The sequence below is a fragment of the Sardina pilchardus genome, chromosome 7 (assembly GCF_963854185.1).
Source record: "Sardina pilchardus chromosome 7, fSarPil1.1, whole genome shotgun sequence".
In the NCBI taxonomy this organism is placed as follows: Eukaryota; Metazoa; Chordata; class Actinopteri; order Clupeiformes; family Clupeidae; genus Sardina; species Sardina pilchardus.
Window position 1 is genome coordinate 17,380,411 of NC_085000.1, and position 24,036 is coordinate 17,404,446.

At 42.3% G+C, this 24,036-nt stretch overlaps 3 protein-coding genes and 1 long non-coding RNA gene across 4 annotated transcripts; 3 read left to right on the forward strand and 1 right to left on the reverse strand.

Annotated features, from left to right (window-relative positions):
• Positions 1-9,983: 9,983 nt before the first annotated feature.
• On the forward strand, positions 9,984-14,583 carry ttll9 (tubulin tyrosine ligase-like family, member 9). Its single transcript, XM_062540966.1, has 14 exons — positions 9,984-10,057; positions 10,340-10,383; positions 10,476-10,568; positions 10,672-10,783; positions 11,331-11,516; positions 11,612-11,680; positions 11,962-12,052; positions 12,266-12,306; positions 12,545-12,632; positions 12,880-12,938; positions 13,125-13,321; positions 13,564-13,677; positions 13,899-14,023; positions 14,387-14,583. Exons 1-14 carry the CDS (start codon positions 10,043-10,045, stop codon positions 14,455-14,457), a joined length of 1,305 nt encoding a protein of 434 aa, XP_062396950.1. The 5' UTR covers positions 9,984-10,042; the 3' UTR covers positions 14,458-14,583.
• A 175-nt stretch (positions 14,584-14,758) lies between these two features.
• On the reverse strand, positions 14,759-18,505 carry fam217ba (family with sequence similarity 217 member Ba). Its single transcript, XM_062540965.1, has 4 exons — positions 17,855-18,505; positions 17,589-17,691; positions 17,398-17,471; positions 14,759-17,299 (listed from the first exon to the last, which is right to left on the reverse strand). Exons 1-4 carry the CDS (start codon positions 17,959-17,961, stop codon positions 15,847-15,849), a joined length of 1,737 nt encoding a protein of 578 aa, XP_062396949.1. The 5' UTR covers positions 17,962-18,505; the 3' UTR covers positions 14,759-15,846.
• A 272-nt stretch (positions 18,506-18,777) lies between these two features.
• ppp1r3da (protein phosphatase 1, regulatory subunit 3Da) lies at positions 18,778-20,659 on the forward strand. Its single transcript, XM_062542204.1, has 2 exons — positions 18,778-18,916; positions 19,214-20,659. Exon 2 carries the CDS (start codon positions 19,225-19,227, stop codon positions 20,095-20,097), a length of 873 nt encoding a protein of 290 aa, XP_062398188.1. The 5' UTR covers positions 18,778-18,916; positions 19,214-19,224; the 3' UTR covers positions 20,098-20,659.
• A 1,494-nt stretch (positions 20,660-22,153) lies between these two features.
• LOC134086959 (uncharacterized) lies at positions 22,154-24,003 on the forward strand. The gene is made up of 4 exons (XR_009939791.1): positions 22,154-22,285; positions 23,422-23,472; positions 23,638-23,775; positions 23,886-24,003. It is a non-coding gene; the product is annotated as an uncharacterized LOC134086959 (long non-coding RNA).
• Positions 24,004-24,036: the final 33 nt, after the last annotated feature.

Below are 24,036 nucleotides of genomic sequence, written 5' to 3' on the forward strand. Positions count from 1 at the left end.
CAGTTTGTGCACGCTCATTGGGAAGGACAATAGATCAAGATGTGAGTAAGTGTTGGTGGGACTGGGCGAACAGGCCTCCACATCATTAATATGCCCCCCTGCTCCACTCTGTGCCAGAGAAAGAACAACAGCTCCAGCTGACTGCCATAAATATGACCAACATGTGGCCAGTATAACCACACACGCGTCGCTCCGTCCGTCCGTCCACACATGTTTATTATTTCACATCAGATTTCCCTCTCTGAAGTACAATATCGGGCTATAATGTAACAGATTACTGTCAAAGACGCCAACTTAAATATTGGAGGGGGGCGCTGTGGCACAGCAGGCTACAGCGTCCGTACCGTTTACGGGTCCGAGTGCCCACAGGGACCCAGGTTCGAATCCGACCTGCGGTCATGTCCCAATCCCACCCCATCTCTCTCTCCCGCTTGCTTTCTGTCTACTCTTCACTGTCCTGTAACAATAAAGGCAAAAAGGCCAAAAAATATGATGTCAACTTAAATATTGGAGGCCAGTCAATGCCGAGCGTATCTAAGCAACCCTAAATATGTGAAGTGTCGCCTGTGAAGACGTTCCCTGTCCAAGACTTGTGTGAATATAGTCTGACCATGGACTAAAACTATTGTTTGCAGACACAATGTAATCTTTGGACAGTATTGTGCATTTTTAAATGTTCAAAGCCAATCAGAACGTGTTAAAATAAATAGGTGGTGACAATTAACCTCTCCTGAGCTTTTGAAAGGGGATTTCATGCTTATGTCAGAAGACAAACTGTTTTGAATTCCGCTGTAACGAAAATATGCCCTTACATGGTTCTAATTTAAACTGATTTCTTCAAGCCATCTGGCTGTTTGGTGAGGGGAAATATTGACTCCTCTGACGGTTCTCTGGCAAAAGTGCATGGCAAGGGCGGCAAATATTAGCAACACTCACGCCAAACAGTTTTGATGGAGATGGTCTTGGTTTTAATGTTGACTTCAGACGCTGATTCATTGTGTAACCTGAATATGCTATACTGTATGTATGTATTTTACTTTTTCATGCAACGTAATTCTCAAAAAGGAGGTAATGCACACTAGCAATGTGATAGGTGTATAGATAGATATACGAAGTCTAGTGCCGTGTCATTTGGTTAGCATGACATGAATTGATGCTGTATGCTTATATTGGTGTTTAATCTTGACAGGCGCACAGTGCCCTATGGTATGTCCAACTACCGCGGATCCCAGCGAATCAAACGCTCCAGCAGATGCCTGGGCCCCTGCAGGAAAAGAGAGGAACTGCAGCGGTGTGTGTGTACAGACCAATGGGATCAGCAGTGCACAGGCTTCTGCCTAAGGTACCACGATTTCTCTCAACTCACTTTCTTTCATACCAGGCAGGCACCTGAAAAGATAGTGCTGTATTCCTCTCGGGATAATAAGCTCTTTTTGAACATTTCATGGCATATACCATTAATGGAAATGTACATATCGGTCCATATGATGCATTCATAAGTGGTGATAGCCCTCGTTCTTAAAACTTAAGGACGTCCTTAGTACATACGTCCTTAGTACATACTGTATCTCCAAGGTAGATTATATTATAGTTGCAATGACAAAACATGGTTTAGAAAAATAAATGATAAGAGAAACCATTTGCCCTTCTTATTTTGTAGGTCCCAGACATCTACTATAGGCCGAACATCAAGAGAACAAGGACCAGGATAGACCTGTGTAAGCCTGGGCAAACCTATATCAGATACTATGAAAGACTGTGCATAAACTGGCATAAACTGATGTGTAGGTATGACATAGGCTTAATACAGAGACATGAATCAGAGTTTTGCTGGGTATTCCAGCTGTGTTAGTTGAAATGTTGGACTCCCTGCTGAGGATTTATGAGTTTCAGAGGACGAACTACCCATAGCACATGGAAGCATGCAATATGAAAGGCAATCCGAGTCATCCCAGGCGACGTCATCCGAGGCGAATGATCAAAGTATAAGACCCACTACTGACCGGATCGCTTGCTTTCGTGGGGACGAGAAAATCATCCAATTGAAATAAAAAGACTGGCTAACGTCAACGTGTTTATTACAACCATCCGTTCAGCATGTGCACTCTGCAAAGCACAAGACACAACAACGCGGAGACTCCAATAAGAGATCTGAATATGAGCATCTGAAATTCTCCAAGACGACTGAGAAAGTGCCTTACACATGACACACTGACAAATGCTAATCGGTCTTCACTTTGTTGGCTATTTGTGTCCGTGACCTGCTTGCTCAACTACAAGAGAGATGTCTCAAAAGCTTTATCGATATGACACATAGTATATGTAAATATATACAGTATATACATTAAAGATGACAGACTTTGTGTTGTATGATGAAAGTAGCCTGTGTGCGCTTTCATGATGTAACAGATCATTTTTTCTCAACAAATTCGATGACTGTCAGCAGTGACTGACTTTGTTTCAGCTCAACTGAAAATAGCTGCTAACGGCCACTACACTCTCTTCCTGGATTGTGCAGCAATCTTTATTAAAGGTGCTCTAAGCAATGTTACACAGTTTCTATTTTTTTTTTTTTGTTGGGTGGGGGGGGGGGGGGCTTTTTATGCCTTTAATGATAGAGACAGTGGAGAATTGACAGGAAGTGAATGGGAGAGAGAGCAGGGATGGGAACCGGAAAGGACCACAGGGCGGGAATCGAACCTGGGTCGCCGGCGTACGGTGCAGGTGTCCCAGCCAGTTGCTGAAACATTTTTTTGGCACATATAGCAAACATCTCCTCACCATCCGCTAGCTGCCTGAACACACTGAAAACGCGGTCTCTGTTTACAGCCCAGGCTCCAAAATCAGCAATTAAAACAGCCTGGTCCAGCGTGGACCTTGACACATAACAGATTCTCCCAGCCAATCAGTGACGAGATGGAGAGTTCAGGAGAGTTTCAGCTGCATGGGAGGGAGGGGGAGGGAGGGCAAGTTAGCTCTCTTGTTTTGTTTGAACGTCAAACGAAGTGACGTTACCCAACATTGCTTACAGCCCCTTTAATGATACCATGACTATCGTACACACAGGCGCTGAGTAACCTGAGAAGATACAAAATGAAAATATGTATCAGCAAATCATCTACTAACCTGATGCATGTCAATTAACCCATGAATATTCATGATGCGCTCTGTCTATGAGTAGAATAAATCTATGCTTTGTTAATTCATTATTTCTGTAAGGTGTTTGTTCATGTTAATTTATATAGCTAAGATAGCAGCAGATATTCAAATAAATGTTGTCTTAAGCACTACGTTCGCACTGAAAAGTATTACCAGACATTGTTTAAGCACTATCACAAATGTATGCTGCATTATGCTTGTAAGTTATGGCAATACAAAGTGAACAGAAGGAAGACGATATTGGAACATTATTAAAGCAATTCACAATATCAAACCAATGAAATGGAATGTCATTGAATAATGCATACACTCTGCATGCGTTTATCACTTCAGTGTTCTTGATAACCATATCAACCATCTCATGTCTCATTTGCCAGATGAAGCGGTGTGATGAAGTTGTTTCTAAGTCGTTCCGGGAAAACACTGAGAGCTATACACTGCATAACACTGCAGTCTAAATGTAGACTGGCTTGGGTGGTTGCTGTGTACGCCACACTTTTTACAATCGACTGTATCTTTTTTATGAGGATAAACACAGCCAATTCCTACTGTGGTGTCCTAGAGACATTTAGATGTACAAAGAACTGGAGGAACCATTACACAAATCTGGATTGAGAGGAGAATGTCCTTTTTTGGCCAAGAAAGCCAGTATCCCAATCGCTGTTTCCTCACTCCTGTTGGAGATCTTATCCAAAGAGCCTTCATTTCGTTCATTACGCTTACCTATACTGACAAGAAAAAGTGAAGCTCAGGTCAGACGGTACGCACAGGGACTGTACATAATCATGCTCCATAGAAATCCTGCGTAAATCAACGTCAGGCCTCTTGTGAGAGTCTGCAGGTTAATTGCCTAGAGGAAAAGAGGGAGAAGATATTTCATGGACAATTAAGTAACCTGACAATCTCTCTCTCTATCCCCCTCTCTCTCTCTCTCCCCTCCTCTCCTCTCCGTCATGTGCTTTTTTTTCCTTTTCGATAAAAAACTTGACACGCTTCACACTTGATCCTTGCGCTGCAGAGCTCGAGATGAGTTACAGCGTTCAGTGGTCTGAGTGAACTACGGTACGCTCACAGCTGTGAAGGGCACCTTGATGGTTCCATCGGCACAGGGAACATTATAAGAACATTAAAAGAACCTAAATCACAGGAAGTGTGCCAGTGCTGCTTTAATGTGATAGAATACAGACATGGAGGGGCACACAGATGCAGAGGGACGTATCACTCCCTGGACTTTTCTCAAGAGAAGCACAAAAATATGTGTGTGCAAAGCCAGAAAACATTGCCAGAGATTTTAGCAGCAAAGACAATACTTCAGCTTTTTCAAAAACAAAATAATCATCTCTGGAACCCAAACAATAATAACGGCATCTGAATTCCGAGAGACATTAAAAAAAGAGGAACGCCGAGTGCGATATTCACTGCCGAGCCTGGCCGCAGGGATTACATAATGACCATCTTTGCTGCAGCATTATCAACACACAGTGTCTGTTTTCTTCACCTTCAGCCCAGCAAATCCTTCTATATTGCACAGCAGCATTATAGTGGGAGGCTTTGTTCTCCAGGTTCAGTCTGTAATGGACAATGAAGCTCTTAAGTACAGGCTAAGGCGTCTATATAAAGGTCACTTCAGAGACAGAACTTGAGAATAGAGAGCCGCTTTTGCGCTGTGGGAGGTCTTGGTGTAGGCGTTATTGGGAATTGCCAGGAGTGCCAGCATCTGGAGGGTGAAGTATATAATATGGATATTTAACCTATAGCCTATTGATCCTACAGCCTATTGTCCCAGATCAGTTTTCACCGGGATTATAGGAGTTGGGAGTTGGGTGGGGCAGGGTTATTTCCCAAGTCATGGTTTTCCAGGCTCTACCAAACATCCAGGCGAAGAGACAGAGATGACGGCAAAGAGATCAAATAAACTTCATCCTAGTTAGCATTCACTACCAACACAATATTTGGAGACAGATCATAATGGAGGGTAATTTGAAAAAACTATTTTGTGAGTATGCATTTGAGTGTACCAGGTACAGACAAACTTCCAGTGACAAATCAGACCAAGTGGGCACACAAATGAGAGCGTCACAGTTGCATAATGACTTTTGGGAGAGAGAGAGGGGGGGGGGGGGGGGGGGGGACAAACTCTAAGACAAATAACCATGGAAAACAGAGCTATGTTAACATAATATAAGATTGCCATGGTTAATGGTTAATAAGGTTAATAGTTAATAGTTAAGGACCATTACACAACATCCACACCTCAAGTCCCTTCATCATAAATGTAAATGACAATGATGACTGCCAATATCGAACACTGTGAAAGTAACAACTAATGCATAGTAGCCTTTTACAAACACGTTAAGTCGCAGCTTGTGCAGCACTGGAACATGTGGCAACCCTTGTTAATCCACACCCATGGAGACGAGAACATTCGACCACAATCTCAGGCTTGGAAGAGGCTGCTTGGGATTCGTGTCAAGCCGAGATACACAACATTACGCACCGTTTAAGGGCCGCGCAGCCGCGATCCAGACACGCACGCACGCCATGTGCTGACCGAGAGACTACTGGTCCCGACGTGGGACAATTACCCTCATCGTTGGCATTCCAGCCCCAAATCCAGCCCTGCTTAAGGGCCTGAGCGAGAGGCTAGCGAGAGCTTGGTCACAGTCCAGAGAACTGGGGGGATGTTTTCCACCAAAATACCTCACATTTACTCCACATGCCTCGGTAGGAGGAGGGGGAGGAGGAGGAGGGGAGGAGTGGCTGCTGCCCCAGGAAGTTGGAAGCTGAGGGAGAGTTGAGGTTGCTCCCGAGATAATCTTTTCCTTATGTTCCCTTGAGAGGTGTTTAGAAAAACATGAAATTTCACGGGTTGACACCTTCTCCATATGCACACGTGAGTGCTCTTGTGCCCGTGACTCCAACAAATGCCCCCTCCTCGGTCAGCTTTCCCAGGATTACACACACTCAAGCACGGGGTGCCTAACACATTGAGTGTGTCTTCCAAGTGTTGAAAGAATTTATACATAGCATCTACACTTTAATACATTTTCTGATCATCATTGACATTTGTTAGAAGTTGCTACACCTATTACTGCTATGATTTATAGACAGGGTGAAGGATTTGTCAGAGAAGATTAGATTACAATGAAATGATACCACTGTGAAATTATGTTGATGCGAATGAAGTTGTAAAATATATCAATGTATCATATATCAAATACTGTGATATGAAAAAAAAACAAAACGATATAAGTAAAAGCTACTCAGAGGAAATTATAGCAGAGGGAGGGCAGTCTATAACAGTAAATCTTTATAGCTGAAAGTTATTGACCTGACTCCAGCTTGTTCCATGAGTTTGTAGGAATGGGCTTGACGAGGATAGCGTGCAAAACTGAAACAGGACAATGCCTAATGATTCTGGTTTGCCAGTGTCTCACAAGTTAAGGTCAACCATATTAGAGAGGTTGTAACCTATTACTGAAAGGTCTATATTTTCCCAACAATTTCAAATAACGACTGAACACCAGGTCAAATTATAAGCTTATACATTAATTGTAAAAGCAATAACTCCTATGTTTGCTAATGAAGTTGGCCGGAGCCAAAAGTCAAATTAATCTACAACTATTTTCACACAGTCACAACTCTGCTCTGATAAAGGTTGTAAAAAGGGTGTGCAGCAAAGCTTTGCCAAGCCTGGGACAACTTGGACAATATGACCTCAAAAGCCAGCAATTGACTAAATCCACGACATTCTTATGCAGCATTTCTCCCACTCTGCTAGCTCTACCGGAAGAAAAAAAACAGCGGTTTCCAAAATAATCAATACCCCGAAGCTTGTGGTTTCTTCATCTGGGGAGGTTTTGGGGTGATAAAGTGTAAAATTGATGCACAACTATTTGGGAGGATGCTTGAGCACAACCTTGATGAATGTTCCATGAATCCAGCATGGCAATAGAATCACTCTGTATGCTCCAAGTAAGTCCCTATATTTTAAAACACAACTTACACACATGCACATTGACACACACACACACATACACACAGACACACCGACAAACTCACATCAACAAGCTTAAGATTTGCCCAGGCAAAATCGTATGTGGTTAACCTCTAATGAACTAGCCCAACAGTGAACTGCAGTGTTAACCACAAGATATCAGACCCTATGGGCGTGCAGCTGAAACTGATGTAACACTATCTAAGGAGAAGCCAACCAAATTTTTGGTCAGCCGGCATAGCATTGTAGGCTACAGCTGATGAAGAATGTCCACCCAAAGCATTCAGGTTTTTCCTGTAGGAACCTAGTGCCAATTAAAGCTAGAACATGTGTATGTGGGTGTACAGTAAAGTCATAAGTGATATGTGAGGATACATGTACTGTAAATATCCAGATTAGGCTGAGGCTTTTCCAACATCAGCTCCGGTTATGAAACCCTGGTATTCAAACAAACCACTTTTTTAAAAAAAAAAAAAAAAAGAATCTAAATGAATCTAAATTTGCAGTGCCGTGCAAATGAAGTGCAGTGCTGTGATGGTTTGTTTGGGTCAAAGAATGTGACGTGAGTAATAGTGAGATGCAGGCAAAGAAAAAGAAAGACCCCGGAGAATTGACAGGAGAAGACTGGCGGTCTTCAATCAGGAATTCCTGCAAATAACTGAAAATAACAACCTGCAAAATTTTACACCATAAGGTCGATGCAACTCAAAAGTAGTCAGATTGATCACTTAACCAAAAGTTTGTTAGGCTCAGCATATTTACTTGTCATCACTGTTTCATATCATAGAGCAATGCAAGTTCAGGAATGTGCACTTAGCGTAATTTGGCCAAACAGTCTCACTTATCAATATCAACACAAGCTACAGTTGCATTCATAAACCCTTATTGCCTTTAATTTACCGCTTTGCCAAATGACCAATAAAAACTGGGACAAAGTCTCTTGAACACAAGCGCAACTAAAAGATGGCATCTAGTGCAGAGCCCTTTTCTGCCATCAAATGAGGGCCATGTGGTGCCTAACTTGCCACACACAGTGGAATGATCAGATTGGATATGACACAGTCATTATGATTGCGCAATAGCATAATTTGTCATCATTCACATGTGCAAAGACGCCTCACTGACATCTCATCAATAGGGAAAGCAAAACAAACAAAACTGTAGTTAGTTCTGAAGTGCTGAAACGTGTTGCTCTTTCTTGGAGGACGTTAATAGTAGTGACAGATCTGGTGCCTGTTTGAAGGCAATATTCATATCCGCTCTTCAAAGACACCGATCACAACGATACTGAGTGTTCACGGGCTGAAATGAGGCACAGCTCGACTTGAGCCCTTGACCACAATCCCTAAGGATGTCAGGTCACAGAACATGTGCCTGCATGGAACAAAAGCCACAAATTTCAAGCAGACGCAACATCTAACGGGTCCTGCGAGGTTTCTGCAGTCGACTTATTGGGCAAAATATTGCATCCTGATCCCCTCTGATTTATTCCAGATCACTCATTGCCTATACCCTAATACAACCAGTGAGCCTATTCTGAACACGTATTTCCACTAAAGAACGATACAGAATTATGACAGAGCTTAAAGTGCAGTTGGTATTTTAGTGGTTCAGAGCGCTTTCTTATATTTCATTTTATGTTGCTATAAACATGCCATTACCACTCACACCACATATTGAGTGGGGCAGAGATCACATATGTGCGCCACATATCGCCAGTAAAGCACTAGTGTGTATTGCATTTGTTGCTAATAAAATGTCAGCTCAGCAAACTCCAATTTAGACTAATGGTCTGCAATTAGAGGTTGGCTATTTGTATTTATCTTACTCTGTGACTGTAAGAGAACAAAACAATACTATTGGGTTTTTGCTGTTCCAACAAACCACTAATAATATATCAGTTTTATAATAAAACCTTGATTTTTTTCTAAGGAGACAGGAAAAGGAATAGAACAGATCAGTCAGAGCTATTTAGGGGGTGCTGAACAAACAAATATTTGTGTGTGTGTCGTCATTTATCAAAGGTGAATCCCAGCTCTCCATGATTCTACTTTCACAATTGTGAACAAATGGACACAAGGTAGGCTAAATTCAAAATAGCATTGATTGTTTATACGGTATTAACAAGTTAACCCATTTTAGTTGATTACATAGGCCTAGATTATGTTTAATAGATGTTCAACCGCCTTTTTAAAATCTTTATTAATTTGTAATCTGTTTAAATTAGGCCTAGTCTTTCAGAGCCTGTATTGCAGGATCACATTCTTGTAACCTGTTGTTCCATTCTCCTACAAACTACAAGATAGACCTATAATAAATAGCCTACGCCTCCTTTGAGCTTAAGTGAATCCTAAAGTTTAATTGCAGATCGTGCATCTACTGTAGATTGCCTGTTAGTCATATCCATGTGGTCATGTTTTTGAGTGAGAGTGCCATCTCGTGGTCAACAAGACTCATGCACTTCTGCTTACAGGCCTTCATAATATGTGGCACACAAAAACGTACAGTAATGGTGCATTTTCGAACGGTTAGTCTCTTGCACTGCAGTTGTATAGCTATCTCTAAAACCGCGAGCCAACAAAACAGCTGCAACTGAAACGGGCAGGGGCCTGATCTGGCACGGATCAGCCGAATTCGTTCTAGACAGCGACATAGTTATCAGGGGCACCGTGCCTGTATTCCACTAATTCCTCAACGCGTTGTGGAAAGAAGCACTAAACACTCAGTTAAAAAGCCAAAGTCTGGCCAAGCCTTCAGGTCAGACCGTCAGGGTCATCCTCCACAGACCTCAAAGCCGTTGCCATGGCAGCATCACGCTATACATAAAGGGAAGCTGGCAGCTCTGAACAACAACTGGCTGCCCCACGGGAATGTATCTGATGAGACATGTCAAAGAGTAAGGTACGGAAAACACTTCGAAATCAATTGTTTTGGCCTCGAACTAGTAGAACCAGTAGAAATCCGTAAAGAGTATTTATTACTTAAACAGATTGTTCTGATTCTTTAACGCTGACGCTATGCTATCCAGCTAGCGATACATCACAGTTAGTTAGCAAGCGAATGTCAGCCTGTAGTAGAAGCTAGAACCAAGCTAGATAAGAACTAGACCTAACAAATTAATAATTGTATGGCAATAATTGTATGGCAAAATACCTCTTCCGTATTTCATTCATGGTTTTGCAGGCAGGAGGATATAAAGGTCCTTATGCTCAGAAGAAAAAAGAGGGGTGAGATTTGTTTGAGGCCCACTACATTTTAAACAAACAAAATTCGTTTCTGAATGCCATGAAAAAAGTTTTGATCATACATTTCCTTTCAGTGAGTTAAGGAGCACAGTAAGGTACAAATGTGGATTAACCAACACAATTCAGGATGTCCTGCGGCAAAGGCCTGGGTGGTTAGAGGTCAAAGAGTAAGTCTATTTTTTGTATTACTGCTTACTTCTTTGTGGCCAAACCAGTGGAAAGTTACCATATTCCACTCAACCCTGTGTGTATGGGGTTATGCACTTTCAGTGATGGTGAATGGGACTTCAACTGGTGTGATGTTGGATGGCTTAGAGAGAACTACGACCATTCCTACATGGAGGAACATGTGCGAATATGCCATTTCCGCAACCACTATGAGGTAAGAAGTTCTAGGTAGGGATGTCACGATTAGATTTTGGTGTGTGTGTGGGCAGGCTGTAAGGGAGGAGGCACTAGCGGCATGCCTTATTGAACACACACATCTTACTGCCAAACAACACTGTCATTTTTAAAAGTATCGATAATAAAAGGAGGATTTGTGATTCATTTCAGGGTATTTCCTAGGCTTAGACTGTGTCACACTCTTGTTCTTCTGCCATAGTCTCGTCTAGCAAGACCAATAGCACTTTCTGTTGAGTGCACTGGTTTGGTTCTGTGCCAGTCACTCTAGTCTATGGCACTGGCTGTATGTTTTTATGAGTGTCAGCGGAAAGAGGTGTACCGCTGGACCGTGACGTTTCACACCATGATTAATACTTAAACTGGTTTACTGTAACATCCCAACATTATAGTATATTATGTACTGTTTTGGTCATCTGTTTCTTGTTTGCATTGCTGTCCCCACAACTCAAAGCTGTGGGTTCTCTGTTTGCGCAATAAGTCACAACAGATGAGGTCTTGCCTTGGCCCCCTTCTTGTCTTTTCAGCTAACAAGGAAAAACCTCATGGTGAAAAACCTGAAGAGGTACCGGAAATTCCTGGAGCGAGAGTCTGGCCGTTCAGAGGCGGCGAAATGTGACTTTTTCCCACGTACCTTTGAACTGCCCAGCGAATACCATCTTTTTGTGGAAGAGTTCAAACGCACCCCCGGCAGTACCTGGATCATGAAGCCGGTGAGGATAAATCATCTGTGAATCAAACACAGAGACTGGTATGAAAGCCTGCTCCTAAGAAGCTGTCTCACCCCAATCCTCTCTGCTGCTCATAGGTGGCTCGGTCTCAGGGAAAAGGCATATTTCTCTTCCGTAAGCTGAAAGACATAATGGACTGGAAGAAGGTAAAACTGTAAAGTTCTATTTTAAAAAACAGTCATAAATGTTTGCTTTAATGTGTGTTTGTCTATGAATCTCACGCTCAACAGTTACAATATGTCTACTCAACCCTAACACCCAACCAGATGGACATTCACATCACTCTTGGCACCATGTCAGTTTAATGCATTATTTCTTCATGCTTTATCATTTCCAGATTATGAAACTTCTTGGTACATTCCTCACACTGAATAATGTACACAGCAATGTTGTTTAGTCACACTTAGTTTTCACCCTCTTTTGTAAGGATGGAACACGGTCAGAGGAGCAAAGGGACGAAACTCAGGTTGAGAGTTACGTTGCCCAGCGCTACATTGAGAACCCATACCTCATCAGTGGTACTGTACCTGTTTCCATTTACACCACACAAGGTTAAAGGTGTAGTCAAGTGATTTTGAAGTTCTGTTTTGAAAAATTGAAAGACGTTGATGTCATAGACCTGATTAAAAGGACTTGACACTTGACATACAGATTTTGCTTCACCATTAAGAAATGTTTTATAAGTGTGTCTGTTTAATGAATATGCCACTGATTTTTTCATTTGTTTTCAGGAAGGAAGTTTGATCTGAGAGTCTACATTCTGGTGTCATCTGTAAGTTGAATTTCTGACCAATATCATAGTGTGAAGCATTAAGCAGTTTTGCACTAAGAGTTTAGAACATTACCTCTATTGATTACTATGTCCTGGTGCTTCAGCAAAGACTTGGCTGTGTCGAGCACAGCAGTAGACTCTCTTTCAACCTCTAGTTGAAGTTTAAACAGTTCACTTCTGAGAAAACTCTTTGATTTTTTGCTTCATGAACATGGCCTCTGACTGTGTGGCTGCTCAGTACATTCCTTTAAAGGCCTGGCTGTATCGAGATGGCTTTGCACGCTTCTCCAGTACACGTTTCTCTCTCAACAGCATTGATGATCAGTGTATCCTTCTGGCATATTCCTCCCCAGTTTGTGTAACAAAGAGTGCTTTGCCTTTTGTTTTTGTTTGTGACTGTAACATGTTTGTCACTGTAACATGTATACTCCTCTGAAGTAATTTTAATGATCACTTTCATCTCTTTAATTAACACAAATTCAGTGGATATTTTTTTTTAATGAATATTATGGGTACAGCTGACTTTTGGGGCAAAAAAATTGCTTTTTTGAACCTTAATAGAACCACTCACAGATGTCCATCTTACCAATGTGGCAGTGCAAAAAACAGCTCCAGATTATGACCCAGAAAAGGTCTGTTAGCATCCACACATTATCTGATTCAGATGCTTGTTAGTAGACACAATTCACACAATAAAATATGGGAAAGAGAATAGAAATTATATAACAGCCAAAGGCTATGCTATGACCTTACACTACTTCTTTGCCAACACATATGGGAAATATGTGACTAATTTACATTCCTGGTCATGCTTACAGGGTTGCAAATGGGAGATTCAGAAGCTGCGTCGGTATCTGTCCGCAAAGCACGGCTCAGAAACCGTAGAATCTCTCTTCAAGGAAATAGACAACATATTTGTACGCAGCCTACAGAGTGTGCAGAAGGTCATCATCAACGACAAGCACTGCTTTGAGTTGTATGGATATGACATTTTGTTGGACCAGGACCTAAAACCGTACGTTATCTTGATTTTTTTTGTCCTCCTACGCCAATTTTCCTGTCATAGTTGATAACATAAAAATCCCACCATGACCCTTTGAAACTCAAGATAGGAAATTGAGTTTTGTCTCTTTTGTGTGACTTTAACTGTTCTTTCTCCATTGAAAATTAGCAACAAATGATCAGTGGCTGTATTGCATGTACTGCTTGAGAAGTGTCTATGAGTTACCTGAGTTATGGGGCCTTCTCTCTTTGCAGATGGCTGATTGAGGTGAATGCCTCTCCCTCTCTCACCGCCAGTAGCCAGGAGGACTACGAGATGAAATGTCGACTACTGGAGGACACCCTGCACATAGTGGACATGGAGGGCAGGTACAGTACTTTACATGGACGCCATTATACCCAGTAGTGTCCTCCACGTGTCCATCACATGATGAAGAGGCCCTCCTGAAGTTCACACAAAGCATGATGTATCATTTCCACTTAGGTCATTGAGTTGATGACTCCATTTTATGTGTGTAAAGTGAAACTAAACATACCAATGTCTGCAGGTCTGTTCCAATGTTTCTTTGTGTAATTGTCTCTTGACTTAGACTCACAGGCCGGGAGAAGAGGGTTGGGGGTTTTGACCTGATGTGGAATGATGGACCTGTTTACAGAGATGATGTCAACTTGGAGACACTGGGCCTTTCCTGTTTCTCTGCAAATACACATCTAGGTACCAGATAATATGCAACTTAATGTTTAACACAACACAAACCTATTGCAGTGTCCTCAAAATGCAAAAACTGTACATGCCTGACATAAAAACTGAAATATATGAATAGCCACCACAGCATAAATAACACGGTTAGTCTTTGGCCTGTCAAGTAAATAGCTATCCACAGACACACACAGACTCAGACAGACACTCTCTCTCACACACACACACACACACACACACACACACACACACACACACATACACAGCAGTACACTGACTGTGGACTGTGTCACTGTGAGCCTTTGAGGTATTTATTTTTATCATCACCTGCTCAGGAACGTACTGTAGGTAAAGCTCTCCTATCTGGGTCCCTCATAGGCTGCATCAATGACAGAGAGAAACAGCTGCGGCAACTTCTGAAGCCCTTTCCTGGACAGAAGAAGACGTGAAGGAAGCAACCCAATAATAATGAGTTTGAATATACAATATATTTAACTATACTGTAGCTATTATAACATAGCAATTTCAGTATCTGTCTGAAATCATGTGTATTTTAAACAGTCTACCAGTGTAAAGTGTGTGGAGTCAAAAAAGCGAAATCAAGTATAACTGTAAATTCAAAAGACAAAGACCATGCATGCTTTGCTTTCAGTATTCTGCAAATAGTGAAACTCATGTTGTGTAAATATTGTTACATTATACGATAAATTACATGCTAGCAAAATGAAAGAAACACATGGAAACACAAGGTCATGGAATTGTTTTATTTCCGAGTTTGAAAAAATATCTGCATTCACAGTCCTAGATGAGAATGACACTGAGGTATTGCTCTACAATCAACCACACTGATGACCATGGAGATGTCTAGGTTCCCTGATGAGTCTGACACAGCTACAGTACATGTACATTTAGATCTCTGTTACAGTATAATATGCTGCAAGGCAATAGCTTGGGACACCTCAACCAGACAGTATTTTGACAATGCTACTCCAACAGCATACATTATATTTCATAATAAAATAAAGTTAACAATCAAATACTAGGAACAATAGAGTCCTGTACTATTTTCCTTACAAAACTGTGTACATGCAAAACACATGGGCAACAATATACCATTCAATGTAACCTTTTCTGAGACAAGAAATTTAGTTTAGTGCAGTTATTTTCCAGTTTCAACCTGGCATACTGTTAGTATGTACAACTGGTTTTAAAATGCAAAATATATTGTATTTGTGGGAAATTCATTTTTTATCACAATTTACTTACCACACACTACAACGAATACAGAAAAATATACATTTAACTTCATTCTTTGCATCATGTTCACATCTTCTGTAGTGACCAGGTTCTTCTTGCCAGTCTCAAATAAATATAGCATTGTTTATCATAAATAGACTTGTGACGTAGAAAATCCTAAAATATACATTTGGGGCATTTGCAGGTATCTACTGAGGAACTCAAAGAAGGCTTTATAAATTAAAGTACACAAGCCACATCGAAAGCCCTTAAAATATGAATGCAGTAAATATGAGGAAACATTACTTCAAGGAAACATTATTCATCTTAAAAAAAACCATACAATTCATAATCATAACGCTTACAATCCTATGATCACTTACATTTAATGAGCTGAAATAAAAAATTGTACATTACCATTTTTTATTCGACATGGTTTCCTTAATCTTAGGGCAGGAAAAATATCTTGACATTTTGGTAACCAGTTACAACTGTAAATAGTGCACTTAATGCAGCTTAAAATCAACATTCATAAATGAAAACATCCAATGTTATTATGCACTACATATAGGCTTTCACATGTGCAGTTATGAGAAATGAGATCATTTTATTAGACACTGACCGTTCCTCAATTTCCCGCTGGAGCGTGACGCAGACATCTTCCTCGAAGGTGGACAATTCTCTGGTCGTCTCACACCTGATTTGCCCCATCTGGACTCACCACCTTGTCTGTCCGTCTCGCACCTTTTCCCAAGACTCATCTCCTGTTTGTTGGTCGGGGTAGTGCACTTCTCGTTAACGCTTTTTGTCCCGGTGTTCTCCCTCTGCCTGTCCAACTCGAGCCCCTTCCCTACGCGACCTTTTCGGCTGGAAGCGGTCACAGACTTTCCGTTGGCACTGGCGTCGTGAGACGGCCGACGGATGTTGCCGGTGGCCTGCATGTGCCTCGGGTGGCTCTTGCCCATCTGGGGGCTGCCGGGGTCCCTCGACCCGCGGGCATTCAGCTTGCTGTCTGACGCGGTGGCACGACTCTCGCTGCTGCTCCTCTTCTGGGAGAGAGGGGGTGTGGGCAGCGGGGTGGGGGAAGGGGGCGCCTTGCGTTCCAGGAGGGGGCTGAGGCGGGAGTGGCGGTGGTAGGCGTACGAGTAGCAGGTGCCGTTGCAGAGCGGGTAGCGGATGTGGCAGTAGGGACAGACGGGGCGAGGGGGCTGGGCGGACGAGGGGCTGGAGAGGGAGGAGAGCAGGGCGAAGGGCAGGCCCCGCTGCTGGTTCTGCCTGAGACTCTTCGGGGAGTTCAGGCGGGTCGGGGGCGCCGTGTGGGGCCGCTGGCGACCGGAGCCCAGGGGGGAGGAGGAGGACGACGAACCGCCAGCGTGACCCCTGGAGCGCAAAGTTGGGGCTACCTGCCGTCCACTCTCGGTCTGGACGGTCTGCACCTGGTGCCACTCCAGCTGCAGCAGGCGCTCCAGGTACTTCTCCAGCTGGCCCACGGGTCGGGGCCGAGGAGCACCCTTGCCCTCTGTGTTCAGGAAGATGGCGAGCTGTCTCAGGCTCCAGGTGTTGAACGGCGGGGGCAGGAAGTCTGGGTAGCTGTAGGGTTGGTCGGTGTCGTAGTCCACCAGTTCCGTCCTGGGCCCCGGGATGTCCGGAAGTAGGTCGACGGAATTGATAACCTCCGCGCGCAGATTGAGCTGTGGTGGCGTGCAGGGCGAGGGCAACACTGGCAGCCTCTCCGAGTCCGACAAATCGCTGGCGCTGTCTGTGTCGTCCTCCTTGGACTCGAACAAGTGCAGCGACTCAAGGGTAGGAACCTGCTGCTGCTGCTGCTGTTGCTGCTCCTGCTGCAGCTTCTGCAGTGCCTTGTGGTGCAGCACAGCCTGGGGGGGCAAAGGCAGAGACAGATCGCGACGACTCTTGGCCGGGGCCGCGGGGTTCCGGTCCGCCTCGCCACAGCTCCCAGGTTGCTGCTGGGCCTGTGTGAGTCGTCTCTCCTCAGGCCCAGATGCCTGGGTGCGCCTCGGCTGGTGAGACTTCACATCACTCTCTGCTTGTGGTCTGGAGAAACACATCCGTGAACATTAGTTTAGTCTTTCCAAAAACAACTTCTATGAAAGACAAGCATATGAAAGGACTGGCTAACTTGAATAGCTCACCTTGGTAGTTTTCTGTTGCCAGTGAGAGGACTAAGATCAGCTTTCGCTTTATTTCCACAATGTTGTTGCGACCCCTGTAAAGGTACCAAAGCAGGTATTACATAATTATGACATTATAGTCCCTCTGAATTAGGATCCATTATCATCCTTTATTTGGCCAATGCAAATGTGCACAATCCCATTCAACTCACTTTGTCTGTATTTGGAAAAGAGTCCTTGTCCTGGCCATTTCTAAAAGTCCCAGTCCTCTTTGGAGGCCTTTGGTTCTGGTTCACCTTGCTGCCTTTCTTAGAGCTGTGCAATGTAATAGATTAAGTGAGAAAATTAGTTAATCTACACTGCAGTATTCAAAAGTAAAACCACATTATGAATATAGCATAGCAAATTGAAATGACATATGTTGTCAAAATGATCTTGTAAAAACTGCTTTCTTCATGAAACATAATAGTCTTCTTACCTGGAATTAACAGCTCCCGCATTTTCAGCATTTTTCATGCGTATTTTGTCTTTAGCTGTCAACCTTTTGAGCGAAGTTGACGCTTGTTCCTGCAGGATGGGTCCCATTGCGCAGTGATAAGCAGGAGCAGCTTCCCCCCCTTCTTGTACTCCAAAAAAGCTTGTCCTTGCCTATTGAGGGCATGCAGTGCTGCGGTTTACGCATAGCGCTGCTGGAGCATCAGGATACCCCACCATTTCAATTGGCAAAAAGGATGCAACGCATCTACAAAATAACAATCAGCTCACATGATAACGTGAAAAAATGAATACGCACTCGGTGCTATTTTCCTGGCTTATCAATTGCTCCATCGCGCATCATTGTTAAGCATTCGATTATTAATGTGTTGATATATTATCAGGTTTTTGCTGATACGCTAGAAATAAAGCAGATTTTTTTTTTCTTTAAGATTGAGACTATATGTTAGTATTTCTTATCTCAGCCTACCTGTGCGCATCGCATTTCTTTTTTGTTTACCTGCTCCTGCTCCTGCTGCTGCGACGTATGTTCGCACACCTCTGTCATGACCGCGTCATATTTGGCATGATGGGATTTGAAGTATCTCCGGGATAAGAATAAACAAGCTATGTCAAAAATGCAGACGTGATAGTGCGAGTACCACAGCTGTTCCCACACCCGACATGTCGCCTTCAAATGGAAACCTGCGTAACATTCTATAAAAATGGCAGATATGTTAAGACACCACAGTCTCCGTTAAAACAACAACATTTCCGTGTGGTGTCCCCTTAACATGACTTGAGTTCCCGAGCCAACGCTGCGAGAATCGCTATCAACGTCACAAGTGTGCTACATGCGCACAGCGCTGCTCTTCAGGGCACCGTAGCTTTAAAGTGCTCTGTAATGGTAATCCACATGATGTGCAATACGGCTCTGCGTACACGCCATGCCTTTGGGTTTTCCAGCGCTTGCAAAACGCCCACTGTCCTGAAACAAATGGAGGATTAGCCTACTAGATAGACTAATCTTTTGTCAAAATTGCATCAACAGTCTGATGATTGTGAGGTAATTTGAATACAACTGTCACCGTACAACTATTAACTGAGTGCTACCAAACAGCGCTTCACTAACAAAACATGACGAGTCCGTCCCTCTCAAGTTACATATGATTTTAAAATAGATCTCATACGCTATAAGAAATCGCGGTACCTTTGATGTTTCTAAATACGTTTAGACTTTGTGTCAGTTCTATTGCATATGCTTGTTGGTACTGGGAACCTTTTGCCAGGTCAAAGCAAGTACAGAAATAATTCCAGTGTTGCATTTTCATCAGCTAACTGCAACTGTGTCGTTTTGTTATAGGCATTCAAGGCATGGCCTACTCTGCGGAGGGGTGGCAAAAAACATCAGCAAGGACCATTGCACCCCACTGGGATGCAGGAAGTGCTCCAACTGAACATGTCACTCGGAGCTTAAAGGATGAAGCCGAGGGGAGAAGAAGAGTCCAAATTCGCCCCCCAAGCCCAAGGGTCCCGCGGGCCTCACCAGTTCTGCGTCGGACCGCCTCTTGTGAGCCCAAGCCCAAACCGATCATTCGAAGAAGACGAGAGCATTCTCTTCCCTCACCTCCCGAGAGGAAGAGGATGGCTCAGAGAGCGGGGGTGCGTTTTGTGGACTCTCTGGGTATGCAGTTAGAGGATGTGAAAGTTTTTAAAGCCAGCGAGGGTCCCCTTGTCCCAGACCATGTGTTGTTCAGGATACTGATGAATGCTGAATTCTCAGGGGGAAGTCACCTGGAAATCTCTTTGCCTTTGATGAAGCCAGTGTTTCCTGAGCAACCAGGTGATCAGCCTGGGTTCGCAGAGCACGTCTGTCGCCAGAAGGTGTGCCTGGAGAGAGTTCTGTGCTTTGAGGATGGCATCGTTGGCATCGTGCAAGTCCTCAACCTGGCATTTGAGAAAGAGGTCCGCGCACGCTACTCCTTCACGGCCTGGAAAAGCTGCTCAGAAACACGGGCGTCCTGGGTCGCCCACAATGAGCCAGGCTGGGACACTTTTCACTTTCACCTTCCAGTGCCCCCTTTTCTTCTCCAGCCTGGGGCCCTGCTTGAATTCGCTGTGTGTTACAAAGTGCTGGGGACGGAGTTCTGGGACAACAATGAGGGCCAGAACTATAAGCTGACCTGCCACAGTTACAAGCTGACTGTGCCCAAGGAGTGTGAGGATAGCATGGTACATTTTATCTAATGACATACAGAAACGAAGGACGTTCACACACTTTTAAATGCTGTAGCCACATCCTGAAATAGATGCACATATGCCATAGAAGAGCACAGATTTTTGACACCATAAAGAGTTATTTTATGGCCTATTCTTTTCTGCTCTTGTTCAAACTTTAATACAAAAGTATTTTTTGTAGAATTTACAATTTGTTGCTCTGAAAAGTGTTCCTGCAGGCATAACTGGGCCACTTTATTTTTTGTTACTAATATAGCACACTAGGAGATGGAATGGAATTATGATGTTTGGTTTTAGTACATACTTTAGAAAAGCAACTTTTATGTAGTCTTTAACTCATCACAATGGGAAATGTCAGAATAAAGTTAAACCAGAGAGATGCCATATACTGTGTTTTAACTGGGAGGGTTGTTTTGCATTGTTCCTTTGTTTGATTAATTCAGCAATCCTGCTGACACCAATATGATTACTTGATGAAGTGGATGAATGAATTAGTATGATTGAACAAATACTTTGAGAGTGTTTACATGCATTCATGTTGGGTAACAAGTAAAATATTTTAAGATCTGCATTATTTGAAGTGATCATGAGCTTCTTTATTGAATCCTTGAAGATCTTGGTAGGATTTTACACCATGCTATCTGTTCCAATTCACAATGACTGAATAGGCCTACCGCTTAGAGGCATTGCACTCAGTGTCACTGTTGGCCACGGGTAGGATTGGCAACTGAGTTGCTGACATGTCTCTCAGAGAGGGCCTTTTGGTTTTTGTACATTGTGAATGGCTTTTTTTTTTTTTTTTTTAGTGAAAAACATTATTTAGTCTAAATTTGACATGATCCTAGAAAAGAGTGATTTCTCACTGATTTCCTTAGCTTATGTTTTTAGTAGAATAGGGTATGGACTTCATTAGTTTAATAGAACAAACTGGCAATAAAACAATGGACACATGCCAAAGCTGCTGCACTGCTTACTTTAAGAGGCCACACCAAGGCTGTTCAGCTCAATTTGAATCCTCTCCTCCATTCTGGCCTATGGAGGGGAGCCAATAGGCTATAGTTGTACTAGGCCTATAAGTTATAGATTCTGTAGTCGCTGTCAGATCTGTCGTAGCTTATGATCTATCTCCTATATCATTCCACTAACATGCACTGAACTAAAATGGCCGTAAACAACATGGGGCGTTCATAAGCAACTGGAAAGTGGGAGAACTCTAGAGTTTAGGGGCGGGGGTACGTCATATCTCAACTGGGGACTTCCCAGTTTGAAGTGGGAGCTTTGGAAGAGCTCCCAGGATGTTTTGATGTCACTCAACACAGGGAATGGAGTTTAGAAATGGGAACCATCCCATGTCCCAGCCGCATGATATTAAGTCCAAAATAGAACTTATTTAAAACTTTTGTGATGAGAAAAAAAAAAAGTGTTTTAGGCCTAAATAGCCTATACATTAGCAGGAGATGGATGGATCAAAAGGATAATATACCAATTCAGAGAGGCTATGAAAGGCCTAGCTGCTATCTAAAGTAGGCTACAGTATATTTTAAAGCATTCTCAAGTTGAAACCAGCTAGCTGCTAGCCATTCATTTCAGTAGAATAATTAACATAATTTATCAGCTATTTACAAATTAGACAACATAAAATAAATGTTGACTGATTTGCTCAAAAGAACGTTTATTTAGACCTGTTTCACCAAAGATGCCCACTTAACATTAGCTAATGTTACAAAGTGAACTATTAATGAGAAACATATGGATGTAGGTTACAATCGATTGTCAGATTGTTTACTTTAAATGGCACCAAAGCCATCGATATCGTATGAGATACACATTCTCTGGATACACATAATGCATGTTTTCATATAAATCCCATCTCAAAATGACCAGTATGACGTTCTCCTCTTCTTATGAACGGGTTACGTTTGTCAGAGCTAATTTTGTAATTTTTTTGTGTAGCAGCTAGCCTTCAGTGACATGAACAATCTGTAAGCTCGCGCTCAACATAATTCGCGCGCAAATCATTAGCAACAAGCTTCTGTCATTCACAGATTTACTTAGCCGACTTCTTTTTTGAGTTTTGTAAACATCCTTTGTTAACAGACCCGCATTTTTGCTTGATTTTGATTACTGTGATATAATCAGACGGATGTCTTCAGGTAAAAGGAGAAACAGAATCGTGAGTCGCTCACATTATCATTAGGTAATCTATAACATTGAATATGACGATATTTGTAGTGGCTAAATTTTATTTAGCCAGCTAACGGTAGCTAAACTTACCTTGAAGTGAACAGATGTTAACATTAACGTTGCCTCACACAATGCAGGGGCAACGTTTAGTGTTTAAACGTGAGAAAGCTAGCTATCCAAGTTTACCTTTATTTCCTCTATTACTTTCCCTGAAAACTATGATATACAGTTAAACAAAAAAATCCGGTGAATAGACTTGTTGGCTAAGGTAGCTTTACATTTACTGTACTAACCTAGCCAACTAAAATACGTTACAGACTAGCTGCTAGCTGCTAACGTCAACTGATCTCACCATATCATTATGGAAATTCGTTACACTGACGTTACTGTTGTACAGTCATATTAGCTAAGTGAAGTTGGTTGAGAATAAGTAGAAACGTAACGGTAACTTATACTGAATTGACCATATTGGTACATGGTAACTTTGTTTTGATGATAACATTAGTATAAAGTAGATAGAGTTAGATTACCTCAAGTCTAGGAAACATTTTGAGGAGAGATGGCGTCACAGAAGTGGAAGTAGCAGCTACAGATTTTCAAAAGACTTTTTAAGACTTTGGTAAAAAAATATGTACTGATTCAAGCATAGATTCAAGTTAGCCTATTTACTAGTGGAAAGTGGAAAGTCGAAAATGCAAGGACTAATGAATCAATATTTCTGTAGAGGAGTGGAAGTAGAAAATTTGACATAAAAATAAATATTCCAATTTTCTTCACACCTCTGATGGTTAGGTTTTAATGTATAAGTGATGAGTGAAGTAATGTTATATGTATCCACAGCAAGTTAATGTTGTTATCAGTTAAAGTTCATGTTGAAGATGGGTTCTGTAAGGTGCTTTCAGATATCATATAGCACTGCACAATACTTCAATTAACTTCAATTCAAAGTCAGTTTTATTGAGATAGATAGAAAGCATCTATCTGTATCTAGATAGATATACATACTTTCTATCTATCTATCTATCTATCTATCTATCTGACTTTGAATTGAAGTTTGTGACTGTAACTCATTATCACAAGGAACAAGCTGAGCAGGCAGGTCTCTAGTGTAAACTGGTGAGGTTAATGCTGTTTGCATTTCTGGTTTAGATTTTGGGCCTTAGTGACTAGCACGTCATGGCACCTCGTCAGGACCAACAGGTAATACGTTCATTTTGGACCATCATACTAGAAATTCATTATACCCAAAAACATGTATGCATAATATACGTGCCATTATCTATGTCGTTTTGAATATTTTGTTCAAACATATCAATGTCTGATCAAAAATATGCTAACTGTTTTTTTTTTTTTTTTACTTTTCAGATTGAGAAATTATTAGATGCAGCACTAAAGCAGAGTAGGTTTCAAGGCCTGGAAGACTTCCTGAATGACAAAGACAATGAGACACCTTCAAAATGCTCAAAACAGTTTATCACTAAGTTGGACAAATTTATGATCAGGGTGAGACTTGTAGCTTGCTGGTTGGTTACCGGTGGCTGTCAAATATTTACTGAATTTCATAAAGCTTTAAAGTAACCTTAACCTCATGCTGAGCAACTTGAATTAAACAGGAACTGGATCAGAAGCGTGCTAAAAATGCTTGTCTGGGTCTTACAATCCTGCATACATTTGGATGCTGCCTTGTCTCCCCTGGAGGTGAAGGGTTGGCAGGGATGGTGTCTCAAGGGATCGTGGAAAAGATAAGTATTCTGAGGCCTTACC